This window comes from Camelus ferus, chromosome 8 (genome assembly GCF_009834535.1).
Source record: "Camelus ferus isolate YT-003-E chromosome 8, BCGSAC_Cfer_1.0, whole genome shotgun sequence".
In the NCBI taxonomy this organism is placed as follows: domain Eukaryota; kingdom Metazoa; phylum Chordata; class Mammalia; order Artiodactyla; family Camelidae; genus Camelus; species Camelus ferus.
In genome coordinates, this window is record NC_045703.1 from 56,089,167 (window position 1) to 56,116,964 (window position 27,798).

The 27,798-nt window shown below is 36.4% G+C and overlaps 1 protein-coding gene across 15 annotated transcripts in view; it reads left to right on the forward strand.

Moving 5' to 3' along the window:
• UTRN (utrophin) overlaps positions 1-27,798 on the forward strand; it is a 456,315-nt gene that overhangs the window by 341,674 nt on the left and 86,843 nt on the right. For all 15 annotated transcript variants that reach the window (XM_032485082.1, XM_032485084.1, XM_032485083.1 and 12 more), the window contains 4 exons: positions 1,822-1,951; positions 15,417-15,685; positions 22,205-22,351; positions 24,712-24,790. In XM_032485082.1, the coding sequence (XP_032340973.1) occupies positions 1,822-1,951; positions 15,417-15,685; positions 22,205-22,351; positions 24,712-24,790 (625 nt within the window). The remainder of the gene's footprint in view (positions 1-1,821; positions 1,952-15,416; positions 15,686-22,204; positions 22,352-24,711; positions 24,791-27,798) is intronic.

Consider the following 27,798-nt stretch of genomic DNA (forward strand, 5'->3'; position numbering starts at 1 on the left):
CTACGGGTATTTCCATTCATGGATTTTCACGTTGGATCTTCTTGCTCTAACAACAAAATAATCTCAGTTAAAGGAATTGGCTCAAGACCTGTAACTGTAATATATGTATGTATTTCTGGATTAAAAATGTGTTCTTCCCACTTCTCTTGTGTATCTTTTATTTCTGTGTATCAGAAATTTTAAATGTCAGGAGATCACCTTGTCTCACTGGAATGTCTCATGCTGAGATTTCTTCACAAGATACATGTCTTAAGTCGAGATGGTGGAAGTGTTGTCTCTTTCCCCCTCAACATAGTCCCTTCATACTCCCAGGTGACAGTTGGGGATGTACTGACTTGCATCTCCACAGTCAGGCTTTGGTTATCTAGATGCTAGGAAGGACATGTAAATGTCTCTGTGGGTTTTAGAGAAAGACTTACTTCATCTCGTATCCTGTATTTTATTACTGTGTCTAAATTGTGGGTTTGTGCTGTTGTTGTTGTGCACTTTTATTCTTTTAGTTTAAAATTTTAGTCAAAATGATGATTGTACACAATTTAAAAGTCAAATAATATTTACAGTGCATATCACAGAAAACATCCTGTTACTCCATTTCTTTCTACTGGTCTCCTGTCCTTTTCATCCCTCCCCACCTGTGATCTTCTCTTTCAGCTTCATTACCCGTATTTTTCTGGTGTCTAGTTTCCATTTTATTACGTAAGATTGTTCTATGTCTAGATATTTTTAAATGTTTATTTTTATTTACGGTGGAAATTGAGGGTATAGCCTTCAAATACCCTCTCATTCCAACAGTTGTATCAAGTGATATTAAAAATATACTTACGTTCAGAAGGACTCTGTTGATTCTAAAATACTATTAGAGTGTAATATTTTAGAAAATATTGCTGAGGATGCATTGCCAAGGAACTGCATTAAAAGCAAAATATTAGAACCAGTAGGTGTTTTTGTGTATAATTTAATAGGATAACAATATTAAGAACAATTTTGACGTAGCTGCAGTGTTAAAATAGCACATGAGAAAAATCTTCATTTACTGTTGTCTTGCAGTAGTCAGTGGATGAATTTTGTTGTTTTTTAAACCCTAGTCAATTAGTCTTAATCACCAAACATTTTATAGGAGCAGAGGTGAAAGTTTAACCCTACTTAAGAGAACAGAAGTGCTAAAGACAAACTGTTCTGAGAAGCTTAGATTTGCATAAAAAGCGTCACAAGGGAAGAATTGTAATTGTCTCAGCATGAGAGAGGGAATGTATTTTTAAGATAATTGGAGACTGTCTTTTATGTGTTCTCTTTGGTTTAGTTTTGATTTCATGTACTTTAATTTGTTGCTATTTCTTAATTTTTCTCTTAATATATTCCGAAGAATGTAAAACACTTCTGAGGATCTCATTACTACTTGTGAAATTGCCTCTTTCTGTACCACTGGATGTAATTTTTTCTGTCACTCAGTCTTACAAGAAAAAAGCATCTTAGATCAGGCCATTATACTGTAGCAATCTGACAGTAGTGATTACCCTCAAAGTACATTTTGTGTTAAGTTCAAATATACTGTAGCAATTTCTCTTAGGTGAATATTGTAAAGTTTTGGAGTTTGGGTGGGGGCTTTTTTGCATACAAGTTCTACAGGAATCATCTTTTTGCTTTTATTCATGTTTCATCATTCATATGTGTAAAGTTTGCATTTCCACTTCTAACCTCACTTAAATGCTGGTGGTTAGCCATTCCCTTAACAAGTGTGGTCAGAAGTGGTCTAATTGAAGATGTTCCATGACTTGATGAACACATTAGGTTACAATTCAACTTTTGCTTCTCTTTGCAAAGGCACTGAGACGTGAGTTAAAGGAGAAAGAGTATTCTGTCCTGAATGCTATAGACCAAGCTCGAGTTTTCCTGGCTGATCAGCCAATTGAGGCCCCTGAAGAACCAAGAAGAAACTTGCAATCCAAAACAGGTGAGACTGGTTTCTTTAGTACATCACGAAAACATGTGCGAGGAGGACAAAACACCAAAATCAACTAGGGAATTTTCTTACAGCATTTCCAGACCTGATATCTTAAAATTTTCTTATAGTATTTCAGGATCTGATACTAAAATTTTCTTCTAGGTATTACTTCAGTCAAATATGTTATTATTTAATAAATATCTAGATCCTTAATTAAAAAATAAAGTGCCTATATACTTCAATATCATTTTAAAAGGAAATTAACTGGAAAAATTGATTTATTAAAAATTATATGTAATTAAAATAATTTTTTAAGGAATAAAAAATTGCATTTGCTGTATTTGAAGAAACTACATGATAAATAACTGTAAGTAGGAGAATGATATTTAAAATATAAGGGTAAGCATATACATTATTTTAATAGTTATAAAGTAAGTTTTTTTAACTTGTCTTTTTCTAGATTACTTTTTTAAATAAGACACTGAAGCACCTTTCTTTTACAAGCAGACAACAAAATGTGTTTAAGCATAATAACTATTTATGTACTTTGGATTGAAACTGGAACAGTATCTCCCTTACTAGCAAATAGTAATAAATCATAGTAGATTTAAGAGATGAAATTGAGGGCCAACATATATCTTGATTTTGATTTTTCACTGCTGGCATAAAAGCATTCTGATGCATTTTAAAAAATAAACATGCCATTCAGGGTCTTTTTTCATCATTCACTTTCCGTAGTAGGAGCAGACCTGAAAGACTGCCTGAGGCTGTGTCCAGTGTAATTTGTTTCTTGTCAAGGAAGTGCGGTTGAAAAACGCTTTGCCTGTAGCTGGAACAGGATCAGACATTTGGAAAGTAACCGTTTTCCTCCTCAGCCTTTCTCTGCGAAGCTCTACTTCAATGGGGATAAATTTCCTATCAGAATCATGATTTTCTTGACTCTTTAAACTTAGTTTTGTGTGTGACTGTGTGTGTGTGTACCCAGAGACACACACAGCACAATTATCATCTCTTCTAATGTTGGTTTTTATTTTCTGCTGGTGGTTTCACTGTCTTTCCACTTAGCCACTGGGGACCTAAGTCACTGTTGAGTCTCCACCTTTTACAATCTGCAAATCACTCATGACTGTTATTTTTGTCTTTGGAGAATTACGCCTTCTGAGTACTCTGTTATACACGTGTTATATATACACGCACGTGTGCACGCAGCACACATACACACGGTAGGTGGCTGAATGACTTGAATGCTGGGCACTCTCAGGTGTGGGTAGGCAGTGATTAGGTTCATGGAAGAGGAGTGACCACGCTGGGGCAGGATCACAGGAGCAGCAGCCCAGCAGTCAGGGTAGGGGAGGCAGAGCGCCCAGGCTTGGGGGGCAAGGGGAGCGGATAGTGTCAGGGGCTGTGCCTGGATAGGAGGTAGGAGTGAGGAGCTGTGATGTGCCGTCTAGTTCAGATCACAGAGGACCTGGAACGTCAGACAGGGCATTTCCCCTTAATACAGCAAGAAGAAGGCGCTGTTTCACTCGTTTTTGTTTTAATTTTTTTAAGCTTGGAAGAAAAATGAGAAGTTCACTTGCATCACCTTATCCAATTTAAAGTCTACCTTAAATCTGCTTTCCTCATCTCCTTGCTTCCCCAGTACTTTTTGGAGAATAGAGGAAACATTTTTATGATCAGCTACTTCATAGCAGTAGAAGAATGTTATATGACTGAAGTTTCCCTTTGCTATACATTTCCTTCCTCAGTGGTTAGGCAGTTTAAAGGGTAAAAGAATATTGCTTTTTGAGCTCCTGTTTTGCTGTTACATTCAGGACATTTTCATAGACCATCTTTGGGAAGCAAGAAAAAAAGTCATGTCAATTTAACTTTATGATTTTTTTTTGTTTTGGCTTTTTTTTTTAATGATTAGCAATTTTCATACTTTTTCCCTTCCTGATACTATTTTGTGTAATGCTATCTGACTATACCTGTTGCTAAACGTAAATGAAAGAAAATTATCCATAATAGCTTTCATGCTTTGTTATTTACCGTATCTTATGAACAACTGCTATCAGAAATAGCGTTTGAACATGAGTTATCTTTTGGGATGCTACTGAAAGTACTCAGTGTTGGAGGGAATAGAACAGGGAGAAGCTGAATAATAATGTGTTGATTCCAGTTAATAAGTATTTATTGAGTGTGCTGTGTGTCATGTGCCACGGGGACACACCAGGATGAATCTCTTTACTTTCAAGTAACTATTCCAGAGAATACTTCTCTCCATGATTTTTCTCCCCCAAAAGCCTTTTCCCCTAGCTTCTTTTTTCCTATGATCAATTATCTTATATGTGTATAGATGCATTTTATGATAGCTTACAGAGTTTTATTTCATTACTGTATAGCACAGGGTGATTTGCTGTCAGGAATCTTTTAATTGATAAATGCTGCTAAAAAAAACAAACTAAATTATTTCAACCAAATGATCTGTTGCTGACAAAGAATCTTATCAGGTATGCTCTGCTAGAGATTTTCTTTCTTCCCCCAGTTTTATTGACATATATAACATTGTACAAGTTTAAGGTGTACAACGTAATGATTTGATATTTGTATATATTGTGAAATGATTACCCCAGTAAGTCTAGTTTACACCCATCGCCTCACATACACACTGTTTTCCTTGTGATGAGAACTTTTAAGATCTACTCTCTTAGCAACTTTAAAGTATGTATATTTTAAATATTTAAAAATCGCTACTGACATTAACAGCCCTATTTTAGGCCCTTACTGTCTTTTGCTAGGGTTGGTTGCAATCCTTTCTAAATTGGCACGCCTGCATCAACATGGATGCTGTAATGATATGTCTAAACACAGAACTGGTGTTTGCTCCCTTGGTTTAAAAACCACTGGTAGCATATACACAGTGTACTGCACATTTTTTTTTTTTTAGTTTACGTATACGTACTAATTACTGTTTCTAAGAACAGATTAGATCTTTAGCTTTTTAAACTTACATATTTATCAAAGGAATAAGCCAACATATATATTTATAAGCAATGTAATATGTATGTGCAGTTGAACTGCAATAATTCTACCTAATAAACTGGAAAAGGAGAAGACAAGAGAAAACAAACAAACAAACAAACAAAAAAACACTGGTAGCCTCTGGAATGGAATCTGAGCTCCTTCACTGCCATACAGAGCTACACAGTGACGTGGCCTCGGCCTTCCTGTGCTGTAGCACCTCATGCCTCTCTCGGCTCCAAACTAATGTCCATTTGACACCCAGCTTCTCGTGATGTCCTGCAGGTAATGGTCTTCTTGCCTTTATGCTGTTGCCCATCCTGTTTTTTGCTGCCCATAGGTCCCTCTTACCTGATTTCCAATCCTTCCTCCTCTACTGGCCCAGCCCCTGCTCTTTCTGCCCCACTCACTGCAGGCTTCGAGTCTTCCTAAACTGATTCCTCTCCCAGCCTTTTCGCACCCTCCCTGGTACCCTGCCATTGCTTGGAATGTTACTAATATCTGTGTCTGAAAGTCAGCCCTTTCCTTACTTAGTGACCTTTCTCGTTTACTGAGAATCTGAAAGAGTGTAAAAAATTATCTTAGCATCCAAGATAGATATTATACAGAAAATATAGTGAAGATCCTGTTAACTCATAGAAAGGCCACTTAGCTCTTACTTTAGACACTGTTGTTAATAGGTTAACTTGTTTTCCAGTGAATTATGAGTATGTAGCAAGATGGAAATGACAGGACTGGAAAAGGGTGACAGTGACAAATGACTTCTGGCAGTCTGACTGCAATGAGGAGGAAAAAAATTATAAAGAGATACACGAGAATTTGAAAATAAAACGAAGCAGAGTAGTCTTTGGGGATTTTTACAGTAAAAGAAAAGCTGAAGCTATGATTTGTATTCTGTTTTTGAAGACAAAATATAAATCAGTTAAGAGAAGGAATAGAAATGTATACTATATTTTAGTAAATTTCCTTCCAAAATGACTACCATAAAAAAATAGGGCTAAATGAATGAAATATAGCTGTCTGGAACACTCAGCTACCCGGAATCACTCATTCTACTTGTAAACAGTTATAAATTATAATTGTAAACACTTATAAAATATAATTTTTAATTGAACTAAAATTATCTGAATAATTACAGAAATTTTACAAAGTTCACACCTTTGTCAGTGGTTCCCTTATCTTGAGTAGCATGGAATTACTTAACTTGATTTGAGCTGTATCATGTCAATATATAATATTCCTTTCAATGCAGTTGAATTGTTTTTCATTTGATTTCAATCACCTAGCTTTACCTGCTAAATAGTACAACAGTGGAACGAGAAATGTCTCATCATCATTCATATTGTTCCTTGTTCTTCTCAAACCACTTTTGTGTTCTCCTAACTATCCCAATGAGTTGGGCAGATCATACAGTATGCCTCTTTTAAAAAAAATTAAATAAAAACACAAAGGCTAAGAAAATATTGTGGTCAGACCAAGGTCATGTAGGGTCGATCCAGGAACAGAGCACTAGACTTCTCTGTTGGTGACCTTCCTTAACCGCCGTATATTTGGCTGGCTTTCAACGTATCCCTTCATTTTTATCTTCTCTCTCTCTGTCTCTCTCACTCTCTCTCTCCCTGCTCATTGGCCACTGACCTCCTGGCTCCTTCTTGACTTGCAATGTCTGGAGCCTCTTAACCCTGCACAAGTGTTTCTTGGCTTCTTCCTTCTTCGCCCAACCTTCCTCGCTGTTCCCAGTCCCAGATTGAATTCCTTTGAAACTCAAACGGCTGCACAGGGAAAGTAGATGTGTAAGACGGCGGTGAGGCTTAGCCACAGTCAGCCTCACTCCTGCCTCCACCCCTCTGGAGGTAATCAGAGAATATACGTGCCTTCTCACCTGTTCATTACCTACAGTTCAGGTCAAAAGTCAAATTTGCGCAGGGGAGTTAGAGCCTTACGTCTGCATCCCCCTCTCCACAACTCTCGTGGATGCGGGCAGGTGCATATGCATATGCAGACGCAGACGTGCCCGCACACGCACACAAATACATGTTTTATGAGTCGAGGCTGTGGTATCAATTACTATATAAAACAGCCAACACTTTAATAGGATATTTCACCTCTAAAACTGTTGGAAAATTGCACATTTTATTGCATATGTGGGTGTAGAAAAGCTGTTTTCCTCTGTTCAGGTTTTGATTTTAAGGCAGATTGCATTATTTTGTTCATAAATTTCCCCTTGAGTCTTCTTTCAAATTTATTCCAGTGAAGGCATTGCTATTACTACGACTACTGTTTTATTCCAGGCTGTCTGAACGTTGTTTCTTTTTCAGCCTGGTGCAGTTAATTATTTTGTTTCATTTAAATGACAGAGGGGGAAAACAGCTCGCTGTAGTGTGTTCATGCATTCACAGTTCTGTGTAGTGTCTATGGTTGCGTATGTGTTTATTCATACACAACTTTTTATGGTTGTAAATGATTGTACCTGAGATTAATGGCTAATATAAACTCTTCAGATAAAAAAAAAAGTATGTTTAGATTAATGGTTTTCCTCTTGGTCTTTGATGTTGTGTGTATTTGTTAGTACCTAATATTTTAACACAGAATATACGGTTTTCTTTTAATTATTGAATGTTTGATAATATTTTAGAAAGCCAGTTAGGAGTATTTTTCATCTATGTGAAATCTCATATGTTTTATGATATACCAAAGAAGTAATATGATATTTTTTCAGTTCACTATGTCAGTCTATTTTATGCCAGTGTTAGCAAACTTGTGCAAATAAAAATTTCATGATCATTAAATGAGTGAAAGCTTGAAATATAGATTTTAGAAGTTACTTTTATACAAAGTCTCAGAAAGATTACATTAAAAAAAAGATAGCAGTAGTTGTGTCCTTGCAATCATAAAGTGAGACCAAATTATGCATAATCTGATGTCAGTAATTAGGCTGGTGCAACTCCTGGGTGTTTTTTTCCCAGGGCATTTTTTGTTTTCCTAATGACTGCTTTATTAATTAGAACCCCCTTCATTGTCAATGGCAGACATCAGCTTCCATAAATGTAGACACAAGGGAGGAGGTTTTAGCTCCCATAACCAATTACAGTAAGAGCAAGGACAGAACTGGCCGCAGGGACTGGAATGCCAGTCAAACACCTTTCTCTGTGTCTCCCTTTCTGCCTGTCTCCACAAGATTTCATTTTCTTACCTTTCCTATGACCTTAATACCTCATAACCACATACTAGGGAGGGATGGCCCTTCCTTAGATCCAGGACATTCCAAGAGAGAGCATCAGTGGACCCAGCCTGAGTAACAAGGAGCTTAGTGTCTGCTGGGGTTGCCAGACCCCCCGCATAATGTTAGAGGGAGAACCAGTGCTCAAAAAGGGAGAGGAGAGAAATGTTAGTAAACATAGATGTTCACGTCAAGCCAACCTTTATCAGGTGCTTACAGTGTACCAGGCACTGTTTCCTTTAATTCTTTAACCACTCTCAGAGGTATGAGTACTGTTGTTACCACTCGTGTGACCGATGACGAAACTAAGACTTTGAGTTTGGACGCATACTGTCACCCATGTGACAGAGCTGAAACACCAACTCAGGCTTGCCACAACCATTGATGCTCCTTAACCATCACAGAATGCTATCATAACTACCCCAATAATCAGAGCACTTCTAGATGGTCAGTAGAAATAAAATTTTATTTTCTATATTTTTCTACTTAGAAAAATTCCATGTAATAATTAAATATCCTTTCTCTTTATTCTTGCTTTTCTTTTACTGAATTATTAGGCTGTTTAATGGAATGACATACCAGTTCACTGATTTTCCAGCACAAAGGGAGAAGGTGTTTAGACAAAATTAGACTTTTTCTTTTTAGTTTTCATATAAAAACTTGAAGGATAAATAATTGCTTTCAGGCCTATAGACCCAGGCAATAATTTAATTAGCTTCTTAAGTCCAAATTAGATTAGTAAGGTTGTAATGCATGAAAAAGCACAGAAAAATATAATGTTACTTTCTTTTCCAGTGTTCTTAACTACAGAGCAGCAATGTGATCCTTCTCATTTTAAAGCTCTGTAGTCCATGTATGGATGTAATGAATCTAGTCTTCAACTTTCCTAAAATAATAATGTGCCATAAGCCTGTTGATTGGATAAAAATTTCAAAAACTTTTTTGCATGCTAATGAATACCATCATAGTGAAATTCAATTTAAATAAGTCAACATTCTAGATGAAGAATTATATGATAACAAAGGTTAGTATGATGGACGCAGCAAATTAAATTAATTGTTTACCATCTGTTATGGTCTTTAATCACCATTTCAACCATCCATAAATCACATTTGCCGCATAAAAAGGATGGCAATAATTTACATGTATGTATTTTATTGGAATCAACATCTGGGTTGTCACTCTCTGATTTAAACATAAAGAATAGGAGGGGACTAAACGCTCTCAGTGTGGTATGTTCTTCTTTTGCTGTTGTGGCTGTTCCTCTGGAAAGCTGGAATCGTCGAGAGTAAACTGCAGGGTTTGCTATATTTTAAAAAGTGTAATCCTAGCAAAGGCATACATTTCCCACTTTAATTAAACTCCTCGCTTATTTTGGCAGTGTGTAATCGTTAAGACATGCCCGACTTCTTTTATAAGAATGGCTAAATTTGAGCAGAAAGCCCTGACTTCTTTTATAACTTGATGGATCATTAGCTGCTATGTTCTTCAGGGAAGCAGCCTGGGGAGAGATGGGCAATAGTGTGGCAAGAAATGGGAGACTTTTAAGACTCCTGTCCTTTGATCTTAAAGGAGAAGTTTTTTAAAAACAAAGGTATTGTACATAGACCTATTCATTCATTTAACAAGTGCTTACTGAATGCCTACCATGTGCCAGGTGGTATTCTAGACAATGGGGGTCCCGCTGTGAGCAAAACATATCCTTGCCCTCCAAAAACTTACATTCCCAGCTTCTCTTCTGCCCTCTCAGGAACACCCTCCTGCTTCCTGTGACCTGTCTGCTGCTGTGCAGCACTAAAAACTGACTTGAATAAATTACAAAACTGTAGTGTGAAAACATTCAGGGAATTTTCTATTATAGAAAATTGAAAGCTAGATCCTGGGTGGCTTAGCTAGGTCTGTTCCACGACCTTTCTGCTGTTCCTGCTTTTACTTGGAGGATAATCTTCTTAATGGTCTTCCTTGCTTCATTGCTTCGTCCGCAGCTCGATACTGGGTTTATTTACTTTGGCATACTTTACAGGAAGCATAAAACTTGAATGTATTCAGACTCCAGTTGGGCCTCTATTGACTCGTGGCCAGTGCATCCACATTCCTGTTCGCTCCATCCGCCCCACCTCCACCCTGTGCCCCATTAATACCTTGTCTTTTGGTATTTGTGGAAGATATTCCCTTAATTTCTTTACTTTGGAGTTCCTTGGCAGCACGAACGGATCCTTATCATCTTTGTCATATTCCTACTGAAAGATTTAGGCTACACATTATCAGGTTAATCTACTCTGGGTAGCCTCTTACTGTCATCCTTATAATTTAGTAGAATAGCCTAATTAGAAATATTACAGTAATCAGCCAGTGGTACTTGATGGTGTACTTGTAACCTGGTTCCTAATGAATTGTTGTCATCAGTCATCATGCTGGGTAGGAAATGGGCAAAGTCCTCTTCAACACTGATGCTTTCAGAGAGGTTAAGTTTATCTTAATCATGTAATCAGAAAATTTGGGAACAGTGTATTTTCCATTATTTTAATCAGAAGCATCTTTTGGTCATGAGGGAGAGAATGAGAGAGAGAGAGAGATGGAGTGGAGAAAGAGAGAAAGAGAGCGAGCAAGTCAGAGATAGGGGGTGCTGTGGGGTTTTTCCCATTAATTCTTGTTGGGTAACCAACTTGGTTTGCTTATGTGAAAATCTCTAAAGACATCTAAACCTCCCAGACTTAGTAACAAAATCATTTAAAAAAATGAAAGAAATTAACCTCTGTTGAATCTTTTCTGTGTGCCAGTAGTTTTATAAATATTAACTAAAGTTCAAGGAGATAAGGAATGTATCTATGATTACGTAACTAGTTAGTATGGGAACTAGCATACGAACTAATCTTTTCTTGCATGGAATTGTCCACGGGGTGAAAATGCTACTCTGGAGAATTTTTTTTCTATACTTGTTTGTCTTAATATTTCCTTTTCATCTCTTGGTGAAATACAATAAGATTACTGATACATGCAAAAAAGTAAGCAATCAGTACAAATAAGATGGAATCACTGCACTTGAAATGACTTTGTAAGGTTTATCCTCTTTTCAGAGTAAAAATCTTTTTTATAAATGTGGTAATGGGTTTGGGGGGGAGGAAGAAAATGTATTTGGAACGATTTCCACTTAAAATTATGAAGGTGAATATTCTCAATAAGAAGTAAAGCTGAAAATCCCATTCAGTCCAACTCAATTCAGTAATTATATAGAGAGGACACACCAGTCTCTACACTGAGTACTGCCAAACCAGGATGGAGAGGAATAAACACGCATGACATGAGGCTTAGAATCTAAGAATAAAAAGTCACAGTGGAGATTACATGTCAATTCTGTAATTGAGAAAGAAAATATGACAAATATGGAGAATCTTTATGTAAAATAACTGGGCTGATTCTAGTACATTTCTTCAGTATTTCATAGGAGAGACATATACTTTAATTTTTAAAATATAAATTTATGGATATAAGCACACAGAAGGAGATTTTTTTCCCTCTACTGTAAGATTTTGAGACACATGGCGGCTTTGCTTTCCTTATATAATTGAATTTTGGAGGTAAAAGAGGCCCTTGTTGTCAAATGCTCTCCCATCAGGAGATAATTAGGCTCCAAACTGATAAAGCCTGGATGAGCAGATCCCCTAAGAGCAAAGGGCAAGGTGGGAGCAGGGCTGCTTCCAAGCCCTAGGCTGCACTCCTGGTCCAGGATGGTTTTCCACCTGTATCCCAGTGAAACGTGTTAGCATCTTTCTCTTCTGGATGTAAAGGAGAGCGTTGTATAAATGCCACCCAATTAATTTGCCAATTTGAAGAATAAAACCAGTTGGACAAGAGAGAAAACTTCAGAACTGGTCATTCCTTTCTTTTCTCTTTCTCTTCTTCCTAAAAGATAGTTATCTACTCATCCTTAAATACTATGTAACACAATCAAGAAATTGCTGCTTTAAACTATGTAAATATAAAGTATAGTAACATTTACAATACATTATAACATACTGTATTATATACATATATAATATGTATAGAAATATAATATATAATAATTAAATATAATTTAGGTAAATGGGAAGTCCTGAAGGGAGAAGAAGGAGAGAAGGGAGAGTGAAACAAAGTACTTCTCCTCAAAAAAAATCCCCCCCCACACACACACACACTCCAGGGAGTAGGAAAGTTACTTAGGAAAAGCACTTCAGGTCTGTGAATTGTTAGGACATTTACTTGGTTTTATCCTGCTGTTTCCTCTCGGTATTAGCCTCCATTACTGCCTTTTCAAATGCAAATTAGATTACCCTCTTGTCACCGAGCCTCATTTGTTCTCCGCCTTCCGTAGTTAGTGCCCTGCTCTGTGTGGGAGTGACACAGCAGCTCGCTGGAGCGGGAACACTGTCAGCTTGCGCCACGGCGACCAGGGAAATCAATTCATAAGCCATTAGGCTGGCGGTGCTCTGGTCCAGGCAGCACCTTACAGTCACCTGGGAGCTTTCAAAATACATCCAGGCTGCCCTTCACCCTTGATCAACTGAACCAGAGTCTTTTAATACTCGGGGGTAGGACCCTTGGGGATCAGCATTTGAAAACAAACTATCAGGGTGATTTCTGATATGTCACTAGAATTCGGAACTGCTGGTCCAGAGGATTCTCCACTCTTGCATGAAGGCCTCAAAACTTACCAGGAAATATCTATTCAGCAAATTTGATGCAAATTTTGTCTGTTGATTTTCAAATAACTGGAAGATTTTTTGATATCATGATATCCCTTTATGATTTTCATCTTTTATGCTTTCTTGTTATTTTAATTTGTTTTTCTGTTTTCTTACCCCAAGTTGTCATAACTTGGGATTTCACATGTTGCTTCTTACTACCTGTTTTGCAGACATCCTGAAAGGTTTTGTTTGGCTTTTTGCTTTGCTCTCTTCTTGGTTTAAAGTGTGCATTAAACTGAGATTGTTCCTGTAACAGGAGGCACTTTTATTCTGACTCTGCGATTAGTTAATGGGCGTTCTTTCTGGCAAACAGATGGTGAATTGAACATAGAACTTTTCTTCTGAGTAGCTGCTTGAGTGGGGATTATATAATAAATACTACAAAAGGACTGCTCAGTCAAAAGATTTTACATTAAATGAAGACCAAAATGTCGCAGCCAGTGTTGGGAATTTTGTCACAGGACAAAGAAGCTGTGCGTCTCCCTGCCAGGTTATTCAGTGACTGACTCAGAAACAGTTTTTGCTTTATCCAAGGAAAACAGTCATAAGTAAGTTGTCTCTTCTGAATTGGCGCTGCATTTTTTTTTTACCAAAGTCAGTAAAACGTGGGTGCTTAAAACATATCTTTAATAAAGCCCAAGTGACTTATTAACAAGCACAGGTGTTGCCATCATAAAAATTATCAACTCCCTCTTGCATCAGGCTAAGAATGACTTTTTTTCATAGCACTCTATATTTATGTAAAATATAGATAGTGTAAGTATTACATGTTTTTCCTTTTATAAAAATGTCTTGAAGGTCTAAGGATTTAAATCAAGTTGCCTTTCTAATGACGTACTTTCCTCACAAAGTTTCGTCTCGGGAGCCTTGGAATCCTGATGTGTTACATGTTTCAGGCATTTTTCCAGGATTCTCGACTCCCTCCCCGGACTGTTGCACTGGACTGTGTCCCAGCCTAAGCATTCTTTGAAGCTGGGTCTCTAGTTCACTAACTTTCCTCATTTATCTCGTACTGGTGTGTCTAGCCTGTCGGCCTGTCATAATGTTTTCTCTTGTAATCAGCCCCGCTGCAGAGGGATTGTTGGCGTTTCTGCATAGCCTCTTAGCACGTCAGCAGCACAGCTTGGAGTTCTGTGGCTGCTACCCTCTTTATAGTCCATGTGGCGCCCAGAGGTGTGTGATAGCTGCTTTACTTCTAAATATCGAGGTCTAGAAATTTCTGGAACCTTAGATAAAAAAACAATGTTCTGTCCCCTTTACCTTGACTTTTAAGTAATATTTAAATAAAGACAGATAGGCAGACAAATCTATGTTGTGTAGGAACGTTCTAGTTTAGAAGAGCTTGCTTCAGTTCATCTTACCATGGAGTTCTTTTTACCAGGAAGTTTGGTGAATTTCAGTGCATTTTATGAATGGTTTGGAATATTTTGAGGTGAAGTGGGTGTTGCTAATGTGGCTGATGCTTAAAGATGCAATGTTATCACAAAGAAGAAAATGCCCTTCTGTCTTCATGTGCAGTTTTGAATGATTGTATGTTTCAGGCTTGCATCTCTGTTTCCAGGGGACAAACAGGACAACATTCAAACCAGCCAGAGAGGAAAGGCAGCCTCCTAGGGTTTTGGGGGTAGTGAGACCAGAAGGGTTTAGCTGGAGATCTGTCTACCCTGCTTTGAGATTGTTTGCTCTGTGACCATCAAGTTCCCATACCCTTGTCTTGCCAGCTTCTGGTCTTTGTATTTCTGACCCTTGGCTTTGACCTTGACTTTGATTTCTGTCTGTATCCTTTGCTTGTCCTCTGGACTCCTCCTCTTTCTTCCTGCCCCTGCCCTGTGGCAGCATCTTGCATCATGCCTGCCCTTTCCTGTCTGAAGAGTCTACTTTGTTTCAGACATTCTGGAGGCCCTCTTGTTCTGTTAAACCTTCAGGGTGCTCTTTGAAGTCTTGTCGTCTTCTTGTTGAAATATCTGTGGTCGTGCTACACTTCTGGGCTGCACAGAATGCTTTGTGTTAAAGATGAACTAACTGCCAAACAGACTCAGCAGTGATGACGTATCTAAGATATGTTGTTTGTCTTCAGTTATATTTTTCGAGAACACAATAAATTAATCTTATTTTCTTAGAGTTTTTCCTCATGACTTAAAGCTATTTATTTCCCAATTATCTTTCCCATTTCTCTTGAGGGCAATGACAAACTAATGAAAAGCTATCTTTGGATTTTATGTAACTAAATTTATGTTAAAGAAAAATTGTTTTATTTCTTGAATGTGTCACATTTCAAGGTTTGCAAGTATATTAAAAATCAAAAGTCACCAAAACCACGTGGGCTCTTATTACTTTGAGTAGCTCTTTTCTTCTTTGGAGAAGTAATGGGGATTGGTAGGCAGTGTGGAGGCATTTTACTCTGGTTAGTGTCCTGGTAGCAACCCTTTGGAAGCTGGTAGTCACACTTGGCTGTAAGAATGTAAAGTTGATCATGCTTCAAAATACTCTCTCTCTCTGTCTCTTTTTTTTTGTTTTTAAATCACAGAATTGACTCCTGAGGAGAGAGCCCAAAAGATTGCCAAAGCCATGCGCAAACAGTCTTCTGAAGTCAAAGAGAAGTGGGAAAGTCTAAATGCTGTTACTAGCAATTGGCAAAAGCAAGTAGACAAGGCGTTAGAGAAACTCAGAGACCTGCAGGGAGCGATGGACGACCTGGATGCTGACCTGAAGGAGGCGGAGGCCGTGAGGAATGGCTGGAAGCCCGTGGGAGACTTACTCATCGACTCGCTGCAGGACCACATCGAGAAAACCATGGTCAGCATCCTTGCCTCAGATAAAGTCTTTTAAGAAATCTTGTGTTGTTAACTATAACACAGATAAAGAGAGCCACATATATAAGTTGTTATAAGGGATTGTTATAAGGCCGACACATTACAACCTCCACCAAAATCAGGATTTAGAACTTTTCCAGACACAACAGGTGTTTTCCATATGCCCCTCACCATCAGAACCCCCTTCCCTGACAAAATAACAACTAAGGTGACTTTTACAATAATTCACTTCTATTTTTCTTTATGCTTTTTCACCCAGTTGTGCATCCCTAAACAATATAATTTTACCTGTTTTTTTAAACATTATTTTATTGAATTATAGTCATTTTACAATGTTGTGTCAAGTTCCAGTGTAGAGCAAAATTTTTCAGTTATACATGAACATACATACATTCATTGTCACAGTCTCTTTCACTGTGAGCCATCACAAGATACTGTATATATTTCCCTGTGCTACACAGTACAATCTTGTTTATCTATTCTACATTTTGAAATCCCAGTCCCTTCCCACCCCCCGCTCCCCTGGCAACCACAAGTTTTTATTCTATTAGAAGTCTATGAGTCTGTTTCTGTTTTGTATTTTTGTTTTTTGGTTTGTTTGTTTTTGTTTTAGATTCCGCATATGAGCAAATTCATATGGTATTTTTCTTTCTCTTTCTGGCTTACTTCACTTAGAATGACATTCTCCAGGAACATCCATGTTGCTGCAAATGGCGCTATGTTGTCGGTTTTTATGGCTGAATAGTATTCCATTGTATAAATATACCAGATCTTCTTTATCCAGTCATCTGCTGATGGACATTTAGGCTGTTTCCATGTCTTGGCTATTGTAAATAGTGCTGCTATGAACATTGGGGTGCAGGTGTCATTTTGAAGTAGGTTTCCTTCTGAATATATGCCCAGGAGCGGGATTCCTGGGTCATATGGTAAGTCTATTCCTAGTCTTTTGAGGAATCTCCATACTGTTTTCCACAGTGGCTGCACCAAACTGCATTCCCACCAGCAGAGTAGGAGGGTTCCCTTTTCTCCACAGCCTTTCCAGCATTTGTCATTTGTGGATTTTTGAATGATGGCCATTCTGACTGGTGTGAGGTGATACCTCATTGTAGTTTTGATTTGCATTTCTCTGATAATTAGTGATATTGAGCATTTTTTTCATGTGCCTATTGATCATTTGTATTTGTTCCTTGGAGAATTGCTTGTTTAGGTCTTCTGCCCATTTTTGGATTGGGTTGTTTGTTTTTTTCTTATTAAATCATGTGAGCTGCTTATATATTCTGGAGATCAAGCCTTTGTCAGTTTCATTTTGCAAAAATTTTCTCCCATTCCGTAGGTTGTCTTTTTGTTTTACTTATGGTTTCCTTTGCTGTGCAGAAGCTTTTCATTAGGTCCCATTTGTTTATTCTTGTTTTTATTTCTATTGCTTGGTAGTCTGTTCTAGAACATTTTTGAGATGTATATCAGATAATGTTTTGCCTATATTTTCTTCTAGGAGGTTTATTGTATCTTGTCTTATGTTTAAGTCTTTGATCCATTTTGAGTTTATTTTAGTGTATGGTGTAAGGGAGTGTTGTAGCTTCATTGCTTTACATGCTGCTGTCCAGTTAATTTTACCTGTTTTTTAAATATTTTAAAGTCCCTCTTAATCTCCAGATGTTCCCTTTATCTTTTTTGTTTGTTTGTTTGCTTGTTTATTTTCTTTGCAATGTATTTGTTGAAGAAACTGATTTGTTTGTTTTATAGTGTTTCTCACAGCCTGGATCGTACAAATGGCATCCACATGGTGTAGTCTGGCAGGTTCCTTTTTAAATTGGTAGTTGGATTTAGAGGGTTAATCAAAACTGTTTTACTGGGAATTCTTATCTACTAATTATATCTCATTGTCTGACTATATAATGAAGGATTAGTTTAGCTATAAATTTTGTTTATAGTCAGGTGTTGCCCAAAGTTAAGGATGTTAAACCTCTGGTCTAGACTCCCCTTGGCTCCATAATTTAGAACATATCCAGAAAAATTTTAATGGAATTTAGGCAGCAAAAGACACAAACAACAGATTTAGAGTGTATTTGGGTTTGCAGTATCATAGTAAACTATATCGTAGGTAGTCATGAATGAAATCAAAGACTAAACAGATGAAAAATCAGAAGGTGTTAGACTGATAGTATTAATAACATGAAAGGGATTTTTTTTTTGCAAGAGACGTAACATCTTTTGTGCACGGACATTGGATAATACGCTCCCTTTGTTTGCATGTGGTTGAATAGGAAAGAGAAGAAAGGCCTAGGAAATTAACTGAATACTACTCAGGAAAATTACATAAGTAAATATATGTATGTATAAATTGGAGTAATAATAATAATAGATAACATTTACTGAGGCTTACTGTATGCCAGGAACTGTTCTTAGCCAGTTTATACTGATATCTCTTTTAAACTTCACACCAACCAAACAAGATAAGTCCTGTTATTATGTCCATTTTACAAATGATTAAAGTGCAGACATTGCTCCAGCCCACACAGCCAGTAAGTGGTGGAGTTTTTGTGATTTCTCTCTTGCTCTTCTCCTTCATTGTAGAGACCTCATTCATACTAATATAACTAAGCTCAACTTTGATCAACTATTTGAATTCAAAGCTTTAAAAGTTACATATTAAATTTTAAACAAAAATTTTTTTTTACTAAAAGAGTGTTGGGGTCTACCGTCTTTCATTGTAAATATACATGTTTCCAGTGACCCTGGGATTTAATCAGACTTCTTCCCGTAACTGTAGCATCCAGAAAGCTTTTCCATAACTGAATCTGAGTTCAAAATAACAAACTGAATATAAAACCTTTTGGTACAGATTCTTTGGAAGTTGCATACTTCTTGCATTTTTAAAAGATGATTTTTAAACACTGAAAATCTTTAAGCCAATGTTTTACGAAAAGTATGTTCTATTGGATAGCAAAACTGCCTCTGGGTTGGAGCAAGAATTCACCCATTTGAATCTGAAAGTATAAGTTTTTAATAGAGGATGATTATTTGTGGGGGAAAAATGAAAATTTATATCTGGGGTTATTAAAGGCCTAAACGTTTGGGAGTTGTTAATCCCATTTGATTAAAGAAATTACCCATCTCTGAATCCAAATCCATCTGTTTAAATTTCTGCTTACATAGCTAAGCTGGGAGAAACAACCATATTTGAGACAAAGGAATAAACTATGGATTAAGATATTTCAACATCTTATTAGGAAAAAATAAAAAAAAAAACCCACAAGTCTCCTTAAACCAAGTAAAATGGATTCAAATCTGGGATATTTTACATGTTCTCTAAAGTATACCCCAATCCCAGTGACGCTAGAGGCAGTTGAAAATAAATTCTGATTATTGCTAAATATTATTAAATATGCCAAAGCAACTGGAAAACAAAATCTTTCAGAGTAGTCAAATAATTGCAACTTCCTAAAATCATCCTTGATCATTCTTATTTGCAGAATGCACACATCTGACAGGAGAAGGACTGGGATTCACATCTGCCAGTGGGCTGCCAGTCAGCACCTTGAACACTAGCAGATGTTCCTGTTTTTATAGCAAGAAAGACCACATAGGTTTTTATTCTCCTGTAAGAGAGCACAGCCAAAACATAATAAATTGGTTATTGGTACCAGAACACACAACATATCTGAAATTGTTTTAAAACTTGCTATATTTCAGAAAGCCTCTTAATTTGAAGCTCTTGAAAACCAAAAGACGAACTTTCTTAATTAGAAAGATTCCTCATTACTGTAAAACACTGGACTACAGAAACAAAATTAAACTTAAAATGCATTGTTTGTCTGAGAGGACTTTTAATGTTTTTACCTGTGGCTTTTAAGAGAAAAGCATTATTTTTATAGAGGAAAAGATAAAACTCCTTTATTCTATAAGATTAAAAAATCTGTCTTGAAGTTATAATATAATTTGAAAAAACTTTCACTGTCTTTTGAAATAAAACTAGTTATTATTTACAATTACATAAATCTGAGAACATTTTCTAGCGTTTCACTTTTAACCTTTAATAGCTCCAAAATACGAAGATACTGATTTTAAAATCTGATCATTAGTATATAATGTAAAAATCACAACTGAAGAAACCTCGAAGGATTTGAGTGCTATAATTATTTTTAAACTGAATCTGAGGGAACCCAAGTCTTTTCAATGTCTAGACTGAAAAAATCTCTTTTCTCACTAGTCTCTCAGTCTCATGCTTCTGTATTAACTATTAGTTCTTTAGACCTGTCATGTCTTTATTATCACATCTCTGCTTCTCTCACTGAACTGTATTTGTGAGTCAGTTTTTTGTACACATTCTGTCATCCTTGAAAGACAAACATCTACAGTCATGGTGAAAAACTGTCACAACTCTGAATTCCTTCCATTTTGTGTCAATTTTCACATGTTCATGGGCTTCCCTTCCTCTATTTGATTTTGATTTTTTTTCTTTATGCTTTATTACAGAATAATTTATCTAACCCCACAACCTCAGTCATCACTCATTTAGCTGAATCCCAAATGTCCGTCTCCAGGCCTGACTTTGAAATGCTGGCGTCTTCATGGTTTTGGCGATATTTCTTACTTTCTGCACATTGACTTCCCTGCTCACTGCTCAGATGTCATCTCAAAGTCTGTACCTTCCACTCTGTCTCTGGACTCCAGATCTGTTCCTCTGAGCTGCTTCATGTGGCTTTTGGGCATGTTCAATAATTTTGAAATGCTAAAATGTATTTTCTGATTTACCTAAAATTAATTTTCTTTTTAAAAGATATGTTATATTCTGAACATTATTTTGATGTTTGCCAACCATAATGTTTATTTTTATCCTTTACATGTAATAAAAGGGGGTGTTAGGAAGTGGTTAAAGAGGCTTTCTCTTTATAGGTATAAGGAGGAAGCCAAATTAATATTATAGTGTTTTAATAAAACTTTATAGCCACTTTGAGCTATATTATTCATTAACTAAATTTGGAGCGATGAAAGAGAAGAAAGGAGGCTCATAGACATATGCCTAGTCTCTTAAGGGGTGGAGGTTATAGAAATGATGAAACTTGAGGGCAAATGCTAATGGTATGTATACAACACCTCATACCTGTAAGTTTGGTGTGTGATTAACTCTAATTTTGACATACCAAAGAGTTAAAAATATTCTGTTCTCTTTTAGTATCCCAGTTCTGTTCCCAATTCTATATTGTCTTAATCTTGCCTCAGATACCAATTTTTTTAGCCTCCATCATTAGAAGTGAACTCTGTGCCTCTTGTATGGCAAACTTTGTGCTGAATACTGGAGAGTGTCTGTTCTCAAGAAGCTTCCATTCTTTCCTTGGAGGTGGGTGGTATGGGTGGTGAGGGGACATTAAAATATGAATGCTTCCAATGCCAAGAACTAGGACCTCTGATAAGGAATGATGTTTAAAATCTATATCAAGTGGCTTACATGGCACCAAGCAATCAAGAATGTCCCCAACCATAGAAACTGATTTGTGTGTCCAGAGTGTACAGGCTGAAAATCCTGTCTGTGTTGGAGCTGGCAGGTAGGATGCTGAGGAGCACATGATGGGGCCTCCAGCCAGGACAGGGGAAGGAAGGCCTCTGGGAAATCTTCCCAATGGGTGGGACACTCCAACTGAGTCTTTTGAAGGATGGATAGGATCTGGCAAAGACTTTGTTGGGAAAGGATACATGAACATACAGGGGGTTGGAATTATGTGGAGAAAAGAGAGAACTTAACTGTTTGCATTATTCTGTTGTTTGTTCTCACAGGACATATCTCTGTCATTGACCCAAAATATTTTTTTCCCTTCACATGCACCCCCCTACTTCCATGTCCCTATGCCAGCTTTCTGTACTGTGCCCAGAGGGGCATTTGTCAGTTCCAAGCTTCACTTACTAATTTTCCGATAGACCTTGTGCTTCCTGCCCCACCTTTAACCACAGAGAATGGTCAGAAGTGATTTTGAAAGAGATAAACCTTACCTTGCCAGCATATAATAGGCATAGATTTTGTGGTTAGGAAAGCTGGTTTTACTGGCCACTCTCTAACTTCATTTTAGAAACAGTTCAAATCAAGTTGTTGCATCACATGAAAAAAAAAATTTAAGTTATCCATATTAAAAGAGGAAAATAGGACAAAAAATTAAGATTAAAAACCAAGGCTAGAAATTAGTAAAATGTGTAATAATGGCAAAAATTTTCCAGACTAAATTGCATATAATGAAAAATTTGAAGGAAGTATATAATCACTGAAATGAGTTTGTATTATAATTTTCCTTTTCACACACCTGCATAGATTCTCTGGCTTATTAGGGTGACTCTGTCTGGTGGTCTTGGTTGCTAAAAATCTGAATTTAGTTGGCTGTTGTTGAGTGAGCAACTTAGGTTGTTGGCCTCTCAGCTGACCTTGGCTGTCTTTTTTTTTTGAAGGAAATATGGAATCCTAGCTTTCATTATATTCTTTTCTGATGACATTTTTCTTGTCTTTTTCTTTCAGGCATTCAGAGAAGAAATTGCACCAATCAACTTAAAAGTTAAAACAGTGAATGATTTATCCAGTCAGCTGTCTCCACTTGACCTGCACCCATCTCTAAAGATGTCTCGCCAGCTAGATGACCTTAATATGCGATGGAAACTTTTGCAGGTGTCTGCTTATTCCTCTTCATAATGCAGGCTTACACTTGTCTTTAAGCCCTACCTCACTGTTCTACCACCTGCCATCACTTTTTCTTCTTCATTGGTTGTATTTGGTAATGGATTTCTAGCCTGTGATGACATAAGTTATTTATCTTTCCTTATCTTGAACCCAAAGACTTCATTTATTTATGAATATAGATTTTAATGTAATTTTATGATGCACTCTTCATATGGTATTTCTAGAAAATTGCAAAAGGTCAAATAAATCACAGTAATTGAAACCTATGGTAGGGAGTCAGCTTTCTTTAATCATGCATTTTTTTTTCTTTTGAAAAGTTAGGAAAGTCCCTGTCTTTCTTCTTCCACTACTTGCTATTTAGGTATCTTGCTCATTTTTTTCCAACTAGTACCCTGGTGGTGTTTACCTTTGACTTTTATGTCCTAGCTGCTCTAATGCAGTTGTTTTAGTGACTAGATCTAACTTACTCATCCTAAAGCCAAACCAAGAAAAATCCTCTTGAGTATTACTAAGTATCAGCATTTGCAAGTCACCATATGTGCCAGTCAGTAGTTTTTGGGTCAGTCTTTGTGGAACTTTGTCACATTCAGTGGCCAGTTTCTGGGAGTCATAATAATCATTTTTTCCCCTTGAAAACCAGCGGGCTAATTTAAGTGGAAGTTGAAAAAATAACTCTTTCTGATCTTTCTCTATATTTTGTGCCTAAAATGATGTGATATTTAATAAGATAAATATGCAATTTCAAGGTAGCACATAAAAGCATTTATTTTAATGGTATAATATTTATAAAATATTATAGTGTTAATAGGTCTCGAATTAATTCAGATGTTGGAACACCCAATGATTTACATTTTCTTCATGGAATTGAAACGATCATAAGTGATTATGTAGTATTAGTCTTTTCTGCCTTTGAAGAGAATATTAATAATATGGGATTCATAAAGCAGGATCTGTTAAACTCACTTTTTGAGTGAGTAGAACACAGAAGCATTTGACTTTTGCTCTCTATTTATTCTACTCTGTTTTACTAACTCATTATCTTCATATAGGTATTCCTCTGGTCCCTCTTAATTTCCTTCCTACTCCGCTTCGTCTACAAAGATGAGAAGTCAGGGAGTACGTTATGCATGAAAGAGGATATGTATCCTGTCATGCTGATCTCTGAGCCCAGGAACCACTAGAGCTCAGATGTTAGTTGCTGGTTGAATAAGAGGAGCACAATTTATGCTGGCAGACAACGCTGTTAAATTTCAGGAGTAGCATCTTCTTTTCTCCTCCTGAATGTAAAAGTGTGGCATTTGAATGCTTTTTGACCTAAATGAACAAAGTGCCTGCTAATGCAATTTAAATAGCTACCCAGGAGAAACTGAAGCTGCCCAGTGAGCCAGAGACACACGCTCCATTTAAAAGCAGTTGAAAATAAGATCGGCAATCTAAGCAGAACGCCTGACCAGCGCTACCAGACGGAGACCGGGAAAAGGAATTGGAAATGTCAGTGGGCTCTGTGCTGTTGTCACTGATTTGCAATTAGTTTCTCAGGGCACCAACTTTTTGAATTTTCAAAGTGTAGAGAGCTACGACTGTGTGTAAACAAATATATAGATTATATTTGTCAGTTGGTATCTACTTTAATACTCCCAAGTCAAGGTGATGGACACAAACTTGGAGGAAGATAAGACATTCCATAGTCATGTGTCTTTTCGCCTTCCATCTGTATCTATCTATCTAATACTATCTGTCATCTGTTTCTTTGTATCCATCTATCATCATCATCATCTATCTACTCATCTGTTTTTTTCCCCTTGAAATGTATTAGAGTTCTTTTTCAATTGTTACCTGTAGCACTTTTTACAACCTTCCCTACAAAAGAGACATGAGTAGCCTCTGAACTCATGGGCACATCTTGACTTTAGATGCTTTAGAGTGTTACTGCTTTTGAGTAAAGTGCAGAGTAACAGTCAAGGCATAGATTCTGGCATCAGACAGACTGGGCATGAATACTAGCGCTACATACTAATTTTATGTCGTTCGGCACCCCTTTGTGTCTTAATATTTTTTTCATCTGTAATACAATGATAATAGTAAGGAATACGTACCCAATGCGGTTATTGTGAGGGTTGACAGAGTTAATTCATATAAATTGCTTAGAAGAGTACCTGGTACCATTTACTATTACTGGATGCCAGGAGTCTATTTTCATACTGACACTTTATTTCCAGATACAGAAAAGGAGTCTGTACCAGCAATCATACCTGGGCAGTAGCATCATTTATTGTAATACTTAAATCAAGGATATTATTAAGGTTATTGTTTTGAAATCAAATGATTTCTTGTGTGTGTATGTGCAGGTTTCTGTGGACGATCGCCTTAAACAGCTTCAGGAAGCCCATAGAGATTTTGGACCATCCTCTCAGCATTTTCTCTCTAGTAAGTACCAACAAACTTGACTGATCTCACTAATTGAATGAATCAGCATATTTTTTTCACTCTCACTCAAGAAACTATATTTTTTGCTAAAAATGTATTTACTTTTTTAGATAAATATTATAAAAGATATTAATATTAATGACAATATTGTTTGTTGGTTATTATTTCTAATAATCCATTTAATAACCTAATAATATTGTTTCTAATAATAAAAAAAGTCTTTAAAGTGAAGCAAAAATGAATTCATCTTTAGCTATGTTTTTTCACTGGACCATCTGTTATAGTAACTAATATAGTAACATCATTGCTATGCCATATGCAGAGATTATGAAGTTTTTCACAATAAAGAAATCATTTTTATATTTTAAGATTTTAAATTAATTTTTCTTCTTAAAAAGTATTTATTAGTTTAAAATGCACCTGGAGTCTTAAAAGTAAAAAAAAAAAAAAAATCACTTCACACGTCTTTGAGAAGATTTTGGTTTATTAGACTCGCTACAATCATACTGAGATTTTCTTCTGGTTAAACACTGCACGTTCAGCCAAACCACATATGCAGATTTTTATGTAATGGTCTCCAACTGAAATTTTTCATTTTATGGACTGTTCATGAGATCTTAAGTAAATTGAACTCCTACTTTATTTATTATTCACTGCTAAGGAAACTAAATAATGTAGGATTCAGAGTCACCCAGATTGAGATTAAAATATTAATTTTACCTTTTACCAGGCCTGTGAATCCTTGAAAGTTAATTTTTTATCTTAAAATTACTAGAAGAATACTTTTTTCCTCTGATTGCCTTGAGATTTAAATAAGAAAACATACCAAGTTACACAAAGCATGTAGCACAGTTCTTGGCACAAGTGCTTTCACTAAATGTTAATTCCTTTCCTTTTCTCTGGCACACAAATGTAAGCAAGCACTTTGTGTAATTTAATTCAATTTAAATGAAGTTTAAAATGTAATGCAAAGCTTATTTTCCCAATTATGGTACCTTCTTTGTATCTGTAGCCATAGAGAAAACTGAAGTAATCATATTGTGTCTTCTAGTCAAATTGATTACATTTATATTTTCTCTTGATCTTTATCATGATTGATAATCTGCTTTACCTCAATTCACAATTTCGAGAATCCTAATCAATCATTTCCTGACCTTCCAGTCCTACACCTGTAGTGTTCAAGCTCTCTCTAGTGCTCTCTCTCTCTCACTTTCTCTCTCTCTTTCTCTCTCTCTGTCTCCTCTCCCAGCCTCCCCGCCACCTCCCACCACACCTGTTTCACACACCTGAGCTCTTAGGTAGCCTATCTTTGACTGATGTATAGTCCTTCCTGAATATACTGTCTACCTGGGTCCCAGAATGCATTGCTAAAGTCTGGATACCATCAATGTTGATAAAGTAAATAGGTTTGCAGTAGACTCATTAGGTATAAATTACTCCAGATTGCTTACATTTAATTATATTAATGTTAGGATCTAATTAAAGAGGAATTTAACAAATAATTGAGCTTCTATTTATAATTCTAGGAATTATTTATCTATTAGTATTGATGAAACCAAACACTTTCACGTAGCAACCAACCTTTCATAATAAAAACCAAACTGTGGTTCTTTAGGAAATGAAACATAAAAACTGTGAAGCTCAAACACATTGCCTTTCATGGTCTAGCACTGACAGTCCAAGGAGGTCAAAGTTATTCAAATCAAAACAATTATTACAATGAATGGCGAAGTGTAAACAAAATCCTAATTAATAAATTTAATAATTGTTATCCATTGCTGCTTGGAATCTTTGGCTTTATTATATTTCTTGGACTTTAGCCATGGTTATAAAAGGAGCCTGTTCAGTTAGGCGCAAAGTAAAAACTGACCTCTTAGCCTGGTGCCAACACTGCGATGAGGTTGGTTGGCTCTAATGAGAAATTTAATATACCTAGCTCCACATTTTCATCCCTTTTTGATACTTTCATGAACATGGTTGGAAAAGGGAGTGCTCACACTTTATAGAGAGAGGAAGAATTGTTGAATAGAAACATTGCTGAGCTAGTGGTCAGAAATCCTGAAATCACTTCTGGGCTCAGCCATTTCCTGGGCAAGTAATTTCACCTCTGGATATTTAGTCCCTCGTTGTTGGCTTCCTTATCGATACATATATTTGAAAATGATTTGCAAAGTTTAGAATGCTAACTAACAATAAGGTAGTATGACCTCATATTCAGGAATAAAACATTAGTGACAACTGGCTCTATGAGAATCTGGTGATACTTGCAAAGTTTTATTTAAATTTGCTTGTTTTTTGGTTCATTTAGCAAAATTCCTTAATAGTTCTAGTTGCATGTGTGCACTTTTCTTAAATAAGTCTTGAAATAATTGGTTTAAAATAGGGAGATACATTTTTATAAATAAGGAGTAAATAGAATTGTAAAAATTAAGTACTTCAGTAAAACAAAACATAAAATCTCTATCCTACCGATGTCTAGTGTAAAAATAGGGGTTTTTTTTTCCTGTGTATTTCAGATGAAAATAAGTATTTGAAATTCTTCTGTCTAGATAATTGCCTTGGTTCTTTACAACCCTTTGTGTGTTTATTTTAATTTTCCCTTTTTAAAATTCATATAATTGAGTTTGTTTAAATGCTGTCCGTCCTAAATAGTTATTCTTGTGTGTATGATCCTAAATAAGGACTGTTATTAGTGGTCTGGAAAATTCGTTGTTGAGAAATCTAGTTTACAGTCTGGATATACCAGGTAAAATTAATTTTGCCTTTAGCTTAATCAAAAAATATATACAGAGTATAATTTCCTGGTAATAAGTTTTAAACTGTGCTTGTTATAAATAATACAACTTGATTTTTTAAAATATTTGTACCAACAGATTCAACTAGTTAGAGTCGGTATTAGAAAGTGAGACTGCAGTGTTTCTCTTCTCGCTTCAAATGCATCTTTAAAGCCACTCTTTGTCTGGCCTAGCAGAGTTCATGATTCTAGGAACTCAGCAGTTCTCACTGAA